General features: G+C 43.4%; 1 protein-coding gene across 2 annotated transcripts; it reads right to left on the bottom strand.

The window, feature by feature from the left end:
- Positions 1–3,387: 3,387 nt before the first annotated feature.
- Positions 3,388–11,482, bottom strand: unc93a (unc-93 homolog A). 2 transcript variants are annotated; one of them, XM_015947558.3, is made up of 9 exons: positions 11,384–11,482; positions 9,054–9,149; positions 8,323–8,504; positions 7,771–8,000; positions 5,951–6,076; positions 5,647–5,858; positions 5,376–5,511; positions 4,746–4,877; positions 3,388–4,433 (listed from the first exon to the last, which is right to left on the bottom strand). In XM_015947558.3, exons 1-9 carry the CDS (start codon positions 11,444–11,446, stop codon positions 4,144–4,146), a joined length of 1,467 nt encoding a protein of 488 aa, XP_015803044.1. In that variant the 5' UTR covers positions 11,447–11,482; the 3' UTR covers positions 3,388–4,143. The 2 variants fall into 2 exon arrangements, with proteins under 2 accessions (XP_015803044.1, XP_054604066.1); XM_054748091.2 differs by lacking the exon at positions 11,384–11,482 and adding an exon at positions 9,247–9,396.
- Between the last annotated feature and the right edge of the window lie 1,304 nt (positions 11,483–12,786).

The following is a 12,786-nucleotide window of genomic DNA, read 5'->3' as shown; positions in this document are numbered from 1 at the left end:
CGCCAGGAGAAGATCTCGGGCCAGCCTGCAGCTCCCTCATCTCAGAGCCAGAGGAGCAAGCCCGAGGTCCACCCAGCGGAGCTCGCCGGTCTCCGGGCTGAGCTGGCCCAGCTCCACCGGACGCTCAGCCTCAAAGAGCTTCAGCTGGATGGTTTGTCCTCCCTGCTCTCCCTGTTCCCAGCACCGCCGGTTCACACGCAGCCTGTCCAGGCAGCCCCTCCCGCAGCGGCTCCACCTCCACTCCAGATGTCAACGGATCCGGCCCAGAAGCAGATGGGTCGGGCCCAGAAGCAGACGGTTCGGGCCCAGAAGCAGACGGTTCAGGCCCAGAAGCAGACGGTACCGGCCCAGAAGCAGACAATACCGTCCCAGAAGCAGACGGTACCGGCCCAGAAGCAGACGGTTCCGGTTCCGGTCCAAAAGTCGGCGGTCCAGAAGTCGACTGTCCAGAAGTCGAAGGGCCAGAAGTCAACGCCTCTGGACCAGAAGCCGACCCCCCAGGACCAGAAGACGACACCCCGGACCAGAAGCAGACGGTTCCGGTTCCGGTCCATAGGCCGGCGGTCCAGAGGTCGACGGTCCAGAAGTCAAAGGACCAGAAGTCGACGCCTCCGGACCAGAAGCCAACGCCCCCGGACCAGAAGCAGACGGTTCCAGTTCCAGTCCAGAGGTCGGCGGTCCAGAGGTCGACGGTCCAGAAGTCGAAGGACCAGAAGTCGACGCTCCCGGACCAGAAGCCGACGCCCCCGGACCAGAAGTCGATGGTGGTCGACGCCCTGTCCTGTCTTGTGGTCGACACCTCTTCCAGTTCTGAAGTCGACGCCTCTTCGTGTTCTGAAGTCGACTCCTCCTCGTGTTCTGAAGTTGACGCCTCCTCGTGTTCATAAGTCGACGCCTCCTCATGTTCTGAAGTCGAAGCCTCCTCGTGTTCTGAAGTCGATGCCTCTACCTGTCCAAGGGTCGACGCCTCTACCTGTCCAAGGGTCAACGCCTCTTCCTGTCCAAGGGTCGACGCCTCCTCTGAAGTCGACGCCTCATCTGAAGTTGACGCCTCATCTGAAGTCGACGCCTCCTCTGAAGTCGACGCCTCATCTGAAGTCGATGCCTCACCTGAAGTTGACGCCTCATCTGAAGTTGACGCCTCATCTGAAGTCGACGCCTCCTCTGAAGTCGACGCCTCATCTGAAGTCGACGCCTCACCTGAAGTCGACGCCTCATCCAGTCTAGAGGTCGACGCTCATTCCACTCCAGAGGTCGACGCTCGCTCCACTCCAGAGGTCGACGCTCGCTCCACTCAAGAGGTCGACGCTCGTTCCCCTCCAGAGGTCGACGTTCGTTCCACTCCAGAGGTCGACGCTCGCTCCACTCCCGAGGTCGACGTTCGCTCCATTCCAGAGGTCGACGCTCGCTCCACTCCAGAGGTCGACGCTCGTTCCCCTCCAGAGGTCGACGCTCGTTCCACTCCAGAGGTCGACGCTCGCTCCACTCCCGAGGTCGACGCTTGCTCCATTCCAGAGGTCGACGCTCGTTCCACTCCAGAGGTCGACGCTCGCTCCACTCCCGAGGTCGACGCTCGCTCCACTCCAGAGGTCGACGCTCCCTCCACTCCAGAGGCCGACGCTCCCTCTGGTCCGACGTCTCCGCCGTCTCCAGTCCCGTGGTCGACGCCTTCTCCGGTTCCAGTGGTGGTTCTGGAGATCGTACCGTATCCGGTCCAGCCCTTCCACGAGGCTCCGATCCAGCCCGCAGAGACTTTGTCACCGGCCCAGCCCGTCCAAGGGGCTTTGTCTCTGGTCCAGTCCGTCCAAGGGGCTTTGTCACTGGCCCAGCCCGTCCAAGGGGCTTTGTCTCCGGTCCAGTCCGTCCAAGGGGCTTTGTCCCCGGCCCAGCCTGCAGAGACTATGTCCCCAGCCTAGCCTGCAGAGCTCCTCTGCCGCAGACGCAGGCCCCCAAGAACCTGTTGCCTCCTCCTCTGCCGCAGACGCAGGCCCCCAAGGGCCCTTCGCCTCCTCCTCTGCCGCCATCGCAGGCCTCCAAGGGCCCGTCGCCTCCTCCTCTGCCCCAGGCCTCCTAGAGTCCATCGTCTCCTCCTCCTCTGCCCCAGGCGCAGGCCCCCAGACTCTGCTGGTCCCTTGGTTCCTCTTGGCCCTCCCTCCGGGTCCCCCTCCTCCCGCCCTGCTCCTTGTTCCTGTGGACGTCTGGGATCCGCCCTTTGAGGGGGGGGGGGGTACTGTCCGTTTTGGTTCAGCCTTGTGTCTCATTAATTGCTCCCACCTGCCTCTCGTTTCCCAATCACCTTAGCTCCCTGCCCTCGTGTATTTAAGCCCCTTCTGTTCTGTGTCTTGTGTCGGTCCATTGTTTCATTGTCCAGCGTGTCTCATATTAAAGTCAGTGTAAGAAATCCAACCTGTCTGCCTGTTTCCTCCCCAGTCTGGATCCTCGCCTCACCTCGGCTTCATTCACCGGCACACGTGACACAACACTGACAGTTTTAGGCAGAAAATTTAAATTTTAACTAAAATGCACTAAAGTGCAAAACTATTGAGTACACGTGTCTGCAGCACGATTAGACACGCATTTATATAGTTTATCAGAAAAAAAAAGTTGATTTGGGGGTGACTTGCTCTTTAAGCTGTCAACATAGCTGGACACATAGATTTAAATACAGATTTTGTTCTTTTAAACTCACACACGTCCAGTGTTTTAATGTAGATTACATGTATGACTAGTGTTGTATAGGGTCTATTTTACAATAGGAAGCGCACAGCGCGGAGTGATGCATAAGGAGACGGGTTGCTGGGCAACGACGGTCGCTGTTGTATGTGTTGCTGGCTGAATAAGTAAACGGCGAAAACTTAACCACAAGTGCCCTTATTTAAAATACCAAATAACACTTCAACTAGGGCTGCTTATTTGTTAAAAAATAGTCATGATTGCTTTGGTCAACGTTGACATCACAGCTATTATACAAGATTACTCTATAAACTCCCATTTATTTCTCTGTGGTGCAGCTCTTCAAAATAAGAGCATGAAGGGACATTAAGAGATGCTTTATTATTGTCAGCCGAGCGTTTTAAATGAATGCCTTCAAATATTTACTTTATCAATAAGTTTTCTCTAAAACACTGAATTTTCATAGCAAGTGTTTTCTAACCATAGAAGACATAGACATATAATAGATTAGCAATACATATAATAGATTAGCAATCGAGATTAGCAGATGACATAATGGTGAACAAAAGTTGGTCTAATTAGGGGAATTATAAGCATTTTTATTGCATTGTTTTTGTGATTGTTAGGATGCTAAATTCAAATTTGTAAAGCAAAATGTTTTATTTGCAAAGATAAAATGACTGGTTGCGTGTTTTAATGTAAGACAGCAGAGTGTTTATATTTATTATTCTATCAATATTTATTAACAGACAGGAATAGATGTCATTGACATGGTGCATTAAACATGTTTTAAGTGATCATCATTTACAGCATGTACAGTTGTTACGAGTAAACATGGAAACTATACTTTTTTGTGAAAAGGGTCACAAGGCAGATGCAATACTTTTCAATAAACTAAATACAGGATTAAAAAAGGAATGGCTCATTAATCACATGACCTGCTGGGTATTAGGAATGACTCTTCACTGTTGGTTTTTCAAAAATATAAAATAACACTTTCATTGTCTCCCTGAATATAGGTTTTCATTTAAAAAAATATATATTTCTGAACATTTTTCTTATATTTGTCTCTACAAAAACAAATTTTGAAGGAATTTACAGAAACTGTTATTAATACAAAGACATTCCGATTAAAAGGATCCCTGAAGACTATACAATTTTCCATTCAATACCTTTTTAGCAGCAGCTTGTTTTCCAGTGCCTCGTAAAATTACTTAGCGCTAGTTTTGTTTTTGTTTTTTATCGTTGTTTTGGACCCAGAACCATAAAGAGGCAGACTGGTAGTGAAGGCAGAGTGAAAATAGCAATGGGCTAGTTGAGTCAAGTGGACAGCTCATTAAGAACATTGTTAACATTCTGATTACATACAGTATTTATTAGGTGAAGTATATATTGATCTAAATGATTAGGACCTTTGTTAGGTCCCTCACAAGCAGCCAGAAATGAAAAACAATCTGACAAAATCCATGTTTACATCTCAGTTTGGGCAATAATTTCGTCCACTTTTGTTTGCATGGTTTCTTTGTGGCTGAGATAGGCTCCCTCTTCCACCGGCTGTGTGGGATGCTTGTATTCGTAGTACTCCACTATAGGGTAGGTTATGATAGTAATCACCAGAACGGCCATTAGGATGTACAGTTTGTACTCCAGGCACAAAAATGTACTGTAGGCAAAGGCGATAACAAAACCCAGTGACTCCCACATCCTGTAGTTGGCAAAAGCCGCCTCTTTGTTCCTTGGGAAAAGGATTCCATAAAGAGCTGCAATCAAAGGAGAGGAAGAAAATGAGATCCAGCTGTTTTCACTAAAGCGATCGATAGAATACATGTAGAAATCCACTGCTGTTCATAATTTCAGTGCTTTTTCCCAGCATGTTGGAGGCATGTTGGATTTTATTGCTTTGCTTGTTTTTGACAACAAAATTAGCAGAGATTCAGCTAAACTCTGGGTTGGTTTGGTGATGTTTTATGCAGTGTGTGCGTATGTGTGTATGTATGTATGTATGTTTAACTGCGTTATTCATTTTTGCTAATGCACTCTCCATATATATATATAAAAGAATAGTCTTTTACCATTAGTCTGAGTTTGCCAAACAGCATCCGCCATCCCCCACAGAGCAGGAAACACAAAAAAGACAGCTAGCTGGTTTGGATGAGGTCTCCAAAACAACAGAGCAATGATGCAAGATAGGTTGGTCACAGCAGCTGGAAATGAACACAAACATGAGACCCACATTTTATCAAGAAGAAAACCACATATATATATTTACAACTTCATTTGGGCTGCAACCATCAGTGATTAAATTGATTTAAAACTGCAAAAACTTTTTTCGTTGCGTTTTCTAGGGTCTCAGGTCAACTCTGGATTCATTTAAAACTTTTGATGACTTTATGATTATAGAAGATTTTTTCAAGTCACCATCATCTACAATGGACAGACTTTATTCTACAGTTCATTGTCCCAGTTTGTGCCTAAGAGCTGCTCGTTTTGCCTCCTTTCTTATAATTAATCCTCTTTTTTTCCAAGTTTGATTCACTCAGAATTCCCCTTTCAAAGCTTTATCAAATTTCTTGCTTTTGGAAAAACAAATTTTAGACAAAGAGTTTTAGACATTTAGAAAGATCCCTTGTGAATGTTGTCACAAACAGTTGCAGCCTGGTGAGATAGTGCCTCTTATCTGTGAAACATTGAAGATATTTTACCCAGTAAGAAGAGAGGAGCTCTGCCAATGTAGCGTGCAATCCTCCCAAAGAGGAAGGAGCAAAGTGAGTTGGACGCTCCAAAACACATCATCACAAACCCAACAAAGTGGATCCCCAAAGCACAAGTTACGTAGTTCTGCAAATACACACAACAATTATCTGTCCTGTTGCTCAAGTAGGTTCATCATCACTTAGTCCAGTCATCACTTAGGGAGCCTTTCTTTTCGCAGGAATTTAAGTATGTTCGTATATTTAAAAAAAAAATTCTTACTTTAGTGTACTCCCCTGAGAGAAAACTCTGTTCAAAGCCGCTGTACATGGTGAGCGGGATGAGCGTCACAAGCCTCCAGTCCTTCAGAAGCCTAAACGTGGCCAGGAAAGTGTGGCAGAACGGTTCCCGATTCTCACGAAACTGGCTTGTCTGCTCCTGGTCGATGTTGTCCAGAAACACAGCCACTATGATCATGGCCAGCACACCCACCCCTACAACACAGCAAAGACAAGCGTCTAAAACATTCACTCTGTCCTGATGGATGGAAATCCTCCACCAAAACAGAAGGAAACTCTGGAATTACCGATGTAGCTCCCAACAAGCGTCCACACCAGTGTCTGTGGAGGCTTGCTGGTCGTGCTGTTGACTGTGATGTTCAGGCCGCAGTTGGCTGCTCCACATGTTTCCAGCACTTCTTCTGGAATATTGGCTGAAAACGTTAACAAGTAAAAGTGATAAAGTTCATCAGTGAGGAAAGTTTAATTACTCAAGTTTTTCCACCAAAAAGACATTGAGCTTTTATAGGACATCACTTATGGAAGCTTTAAATCTTGATTTCAAACATTAAAATTAACAAAAAGCATAAAGAAGGAATGAAAGACTAAAAAAGTTGTTTTTTTATCCCTGGTAGCGCTCAGAGGTTCAACATACACCCTTTAGAGTGTTCAACCACTTTTTATTCAGTTCTAGTGTTTAACTAAAAGCCTTCTACTGTAAATTTGAAGTTAAAGATTTAGTTTGAACATTTCCTGGTTCTGCTGCCTTTTGTTAACCTGTGGCCTACTTTGAAAATTATAAAGAATATGAATCAATTTAGCTGTTTACCAATTATAAAGAGATTACATACAGGTTACAGAATCTAATCAGTGTCTTTTAGTGCAGGAAATGGGGAGGGGGGGGGGGGGAACTTGTGCATCGGTCTTCCAAGAAACTATTCCAACAAGTTACGGTCATCATATAAACTGATAAGGAAGCACAACCATATTGTAATTAACACATGATAACGTCAACTCTTGTCACCACACACCTTGTCTTGTTCTCTAAATGAACATCGCAAAAATGATTTAGATACTTTTTGATGTTTTTCTATTGTCTCCAGATGTAGTAAAAGTTCATCTGGTTCCTGCAAATTTTAGATAAATCTGACAAAAACGCACAGTGTTGTGTTTGCATACAAGCACAAACACCTCATACCATCTACTGTGACTCTTTGAAGAAACCTAAATAAATGTTACTGTAACATCTAATTTCCATTTGGGATCAACAAAGTCTAATTGAATAACAGCTTTCAGCACAGTGGTAGAAGGTTGTAGATTTGGCCACCATGCAGTCAACTATGGACTACCCTGGACACCAGAGTCAAATGTGAGTCCGTTTGTCCAACAACTGAGACTTGGACCAGTTTGGATCATAAGGTGGACTTAGTTTGTCACCTAAAGTTAGTTTTTGTTCAGTAAATAAAAATGCACTCGAATCTGAGCTTGTTTGTACACTAGACACTAGATTTGAAGACAATTTATAATCTGGTTAAGATGAAGTGATTTTTGTCATTTCTTGATTTGTTTAACCTTATTACAATTAAAAGGTGTACTTCCCTGCTTCTCTTGTTGACAGAGGCTCAGTCACTAAAGAAAAAGATGCAAATGTTCAATGGCCACAACATGTCACTACAACTGCTACTGATTTAACCAGAAAAACAAAAAACTAAACCGGCGCAGATCCAATTTTATCGAAACGTCACCAAGGGTTTAAAGTTTTACCACCAAGTCCTGAGCAAAGTCTTGACAGGTGGTAAATGGCTGTATTTGATATAGCACCTTCTAGAGTCCTGGAACCCCCAAGGTGCTTTACAACACAAACAATCATTCACCCATTCACCCTGGTGGTGATGAGCTATATTGTAGCCACAGTTGCCCTGGGGCAAGCTGATAAAGGCGAGTCAACCTGTCAGAGGCGCCACCGGTCCGTTTGAACACCACCAGCAGGCAAGGTGGGTTGTGTCCTGCCCACGGACGCAACGACAGCGACAGACTGAGCGGGGCTCAAACCTGCAACCTTCCAATTAAGGGGTGAGCATTTACCTCCTGTGCCCCTGACAAGATTTAAAATCTGTTCTCTACGTACATATACTGCTGTCCTGTCCAAAGATGAGTGACGACATGAGGTTCCCCCATACGGCTGACGACTGGAAGATGAAGAAAAAGATGCCAAAGTAGTGGTTTATCACATCCGAACCCTTTTTATTCTCCTCAGCAGCCTGCGCATTCCCAGATATGGTCAGATAGGTGCATTTTGCTGACCACAAAGGGGACCCGCCCAAACCCAGGATCACTGAGGTTGGGATGAGGGTGTACCTGTGACAGAGCAGAATGTCTTACTGACTGCTGGATGGATTGGCATAAAATTAGAGCCTTTATACAGATTCCCAGCTAGCATTTGTTGATAAAGCTGTTGAGCCAGAGAACCATTTAGAGTCTCCTTTCTTTATTTTTAGAGCTTAAGGATTGATTCACTAAATGCCTCTGACCCTTTTTCAGACATGCAGAATACATCCCCTTTTCTTCTTGCATCAGTACATTTAAGCAAGTTTCTATACATTCTATGTAAAGAAAAAAAATATTTAATCAACTCCTCCAGAGGGTTTTAACAAGACTTTAGAGCATCACAAGAAGTTACCATCCAGGGTAGAGGTTTCCAAAAGAGTATGACACGTAACAGGCCATGCCAACTACGATGGTCCATTTACAGCCCAGATTCTTGATCATGATGGGAGGCAGGAACATGGAGGAGATGATGATGGAGGCGTAGATGACACTCAGAGACGCGACTCCCATCCCCTCCTCTGCATTCAGACTGCTCTGCAAAAATGTCAGCCGTTTTTAGAATATAAATACGTAAACACAATGTTTTCAATCATCTTTGTCAAATTTGTTTGAGAGAACTATTGTTCCTTAAAATATAATTAATATTCTGCTGAGTCCTGGAAACTCAAATTAAATATTCCATTAGGTCTAATTATGATCTAGAAGCAGCTGCTAATTAAACACAGATATTCTTCATGTCGTATTTTTTTCTTCATTTGTGATATTTTGGATGTTTTCTTTAACAGCTAGTTTAGTTGGGTTTTAAGGTAAAAAAAATAAATAAATCTACTTTCAAATAAATATCACGTGTTGAGCTTAATGGCAAATTAAAACCAATCAGAAAATTTGTGCTATCTGAAGTATTTGTTTAAAGGAAAACACGTATTTTAAATTTTTAAATCCAACTTTTAAATGGGTCAACGCTGTTTCTTTCAAATACAATTTCTACTTAATAAATTGTGAGTAATACTCACAATATAAATATCTTTTAAATAAATTAGGTTTTATCCAACTATTTGTACTTTTAATTAATAATACACTTACCTGTAAACTCTGCAGGCCTCCGTAAGCTGTGAACAGAGACAGAAACCCCACAGAGACCACCAGCACATTTTTAAAGTTGCGGCTGATCATGGCTGCCTTTTAAAAAAAAGATTCTATTTAAAAAATATAAAGCAACAGAATGTACAAATGTTCTAAACTAAAAAAAAAAAAAAAAAAAAGAAATAACTAACACCTTTATCTGGATTTCTTTTGGCATAAATAACCTCGTACGCAGAGCAGCTGAGCAGCTCACAAGCAGTCGGAGGATCTTTATGCTGAAAATGACCGTGTTCCTGATAAATTCACACTAGCTGGAAGCAAAGTCCAAAATACACACACACACACACACACACACACACACACACACACACACACACACACGGCCTCCAAATTCTGATACATTTTGTATCAGGCTGTTCACCTCCTTTCCATGCACCATTCTCTTTCTGAATCATGTTTCCTTTCATGTGTGTAAATTTGCTATTTAAAATCAACATTTTCCCATGTCAATGCCACAGCTGCTACTGTTAATACATACGGAAGAAAATGACACGGAGCAAAGGTTTATTGCGCCTCATTTCTGATTCTTTTTCTTTTATGACGATGCCAACTCATAGTTTTTACAACGTGAAAGGGCCTCGTTGCTCCAAGGAACCACACAAACATGTAGACGTGACACACTGAGTTATTTAAGTGTTACAGTGAAACACATTTCAAAATGGCAATTAAGACCTTCATAGATCTATATTTAAGATCCTGTGAGAGGTAAAAAGCAGCTGAATACTTTAAGATCTTGTAGTGAATATTTTTACGATGTCTGAGGGTCAACCTGCTGCTGAAGACGCTTCTGGGTAATTTATATAACAGGAAAACAATAGCTTTCCATTAGAGATTACAAATAGAGCAATGACTGATATGAACTATTTTCGTTAATAGGTTTCTTATCAGCAGAGATAGTCATGTTATTTTACGACTCTGTGTTACTGACGTTCTTGTTGTTAGAAGATAAGAGAAAAATTAACCTGTTTACATTTTGTTTGTTTTAAGAGATTTGCATATTGCTGGAAACGTGTTTTTCTGAAAAAGCTAGTTCAGCTAGCACATCAAAGATGGAGTGCACATTCTTGGGGAAAAAGCAAAACAACACTTCTATGTTCCAACCCCCTTTTATCAGGCTACCCTAGAGTCACAGAATCAGATGGCAGAGAAAATGGTATAAGCCAGATGCAACAGATAAGAAAGAGGAAGAAAACGATCATTTATATAGCGCTTCTCAAGATAAAAATCACGAGGTGCGTCAAATAAACCATATAAACATAACAGTATCTTGGGTTTTTGTTTGTATCTTTTGCCATTATTCCTAACGTAAAGTACCTTCGTAGCCATATAACAATTTACTATATAGCTAATTTAGTGTGGCATTTTTATAGTGACAAGCTTGGTAGTTTTAAGCCTTCTTGGCTTATTCTTTACATCAAAATCACAGGTGGTCACTGCCACGAACAATCTGGGAAAACCCCACGAACAAGAGGTCAATAGTTCCCATACCTCCTCTTTCACTGTCCCCATTCTCTTTCTCTGACAAACAGCTCTGCCAGCTAACAAAGACCAGGCTGCATTCAGACAACAGGGTCTGTTACCTACACATAAACCAGACTCTAACCAGAACATGTAAAACAACTCCTGAAGTGAAAATTGCAAACAAATCAATTGCAATATTCTGTCTGCTACTCTAGGCAGTGCGGCCCTGGATCCTCCTCCATTCATTATGCGCTCATGTACTTTAACACTCGCCAAATGCGAGCAAATTGCTCCATTTGGCGAGTAAATTTTTGAGCTCTATCTGCCACATAGCGAGTAAATGTTTGCACCAAATTAGTTATGTTTATCAGTCATCTTCCATGGATTTCTGTGATACTCCTCTCGCCTGCATGCAACGTACGCGAAACGTGAGCGCCGCACCCAAAGTCATTTCCGCCTATCCCATTCTGTCAGTTTATCAAGTTAGTAGTTAGCTTCGTGTTAAAACTAGCGGTGAAATGTGGCGGGTTTTAACTGGAGTCAGCCAGCCTTCCAAAAGAAAACTCGTCGAACTGGAAGAAAAACCACCAGGACCAGTGGCAACCAGAAGATTTTGTGAAAAGTGGCGAACTAGGGATGGCGGAGTCGTGAGGCAATTGCTACATTATGATGGCCACGTAGATGTGTCATGAGATTTGAAGCGTTGCTGCCTTTCACAGACACTTTTTCCTGCACGTGCTGCAAACAGGATAGCCGTCTTCTATCAACTGTCCATCGGCATTCTTCAAATATCCAATAAATGCCCATACTTCCGACTTTGTCTTCTTTGAGTGACAATAAATGTCCTGCGCGCTGCCATCTCCTCCGGCCATTATTTCAGCTTTAGCTTCAAGAAAGTTTTGGTCGTAAACAAAGTGCGCATGTGCCGCCGGCCACTTCAGCAGATGATATGGTGGCTGGTAAGGGTCAACGCGCCTACGCCGCAGCCACGGTAATCCACCGAGATAATATATTTAAAAAAAAAACAAGACGGTTATTATTATTGTCGACTTTTTTACCGGGGTTTACCGCTACACCGGTTACCGTGACAAGCCCAGACTTCATGGACAGAGAAAACAAGGAGTCTGACTAGATTTCAGTGAAAGAGTTCATAAAAACTTCTCTAAAAATAAATAAATAGTAAAAATGATAAAAGAGTTGTTTTTCTTATTAATTGATGTTTTAATTATTTTGTCACTCTGTTTGGAATCAACATAATATAGAATAACATGCTTTAGGTAGATCTAAATCATTTAGAATTTTGGCCGGTAAAAAATATGCTTGGCCGGTAGATTTTCATCATCTACCAGCCAACTTGGCTGGTGAGTAAAAAAATTTTATTTCGGACCCTGAGACCACTGAGGTAAGAGGTTTGCCACTCAGTAACATCAGAGAAGCAGAAACAGCCGGCTGCTACCATTTCAACTTTAGGACAAATTACCTGAGTCCCAAAAAGAATACCCCATTTGAAGTTACAGACAACAAAAGGTGTTTGGACCTAGAAAACGATGTCTGGAGTTTAGCGCTCTCGTTTCCTCTGGCGATGTGGGTTTCTGATTCCGGCAGAAGATACTCGAAGATACCCGAGGGGTGGGGTGAGTGTTTATGGTCAAATCTAGCATGTTCTGTAGATTGGCTGTTGCAACTTTAATAAGTATTAGTAAGTAAGTATTCCCACTCAGAGCTTTTGTCTAGGGGACCCTCAACAATTTCCAATTAAACACTGGCCATTTCTCAATACCCAAGTTTATTAGTATGTTCTTGCATAGTTTATAGTACTGTTTTTTGCAAATACAGTCAACTGGGGTGATGGTGGCACAGGAGTTACATGCTTGCCCTGTAATCAGAAGGTTTCAGGTTTGAGCCTCGCTCAGTTTGACACTGTCCTTGTGTCCTTGGGTAAGACACTTAATCCCCCTAGACTGCTGGTGGCGGTCGAAAAGGACCGGTGGCACCAGTGTTCGGCAGCCTCTCCTCTGTCAATGCGCCCCAGGGCAGTTTTAGCTACATCGTAGATCATCTCCACCAGTGTGTGAATGTGTGTTTGAATGGTTGAATGACTGATTGTGTTGTAAAGCACCTTGGGGGGTTCCAGGACTAGAAGGCGCTATATAAAATACAGGCCATTTACCATTCACTCTACCGATGGGATGGGAGTACAAGGACAACATTT

Source organism: Nothobranchius furzeri, chromosome 2 (genome assembly GCF_043380555.1).
Source record: "Nothobranchius furzeri strain GRZ-AD chromosome 2, NfurGRZ-RIMD1, whole genome shotgun sequence".
In the NCBI taxonomy this organism is placed as follows: domain Eukaryota; kingdom Metazoa; phylum Chordata; class Actinopteri; order Cyprinodontiformes; family Nothobranchiidae; genus Nothobranchius; species Nothobranchius furzeri.
The sequence above is the reverse complement of the archived record's forward strand: the minus strand, read 5'-3'. Positions and strand labels throughout refer to the sequence as shown.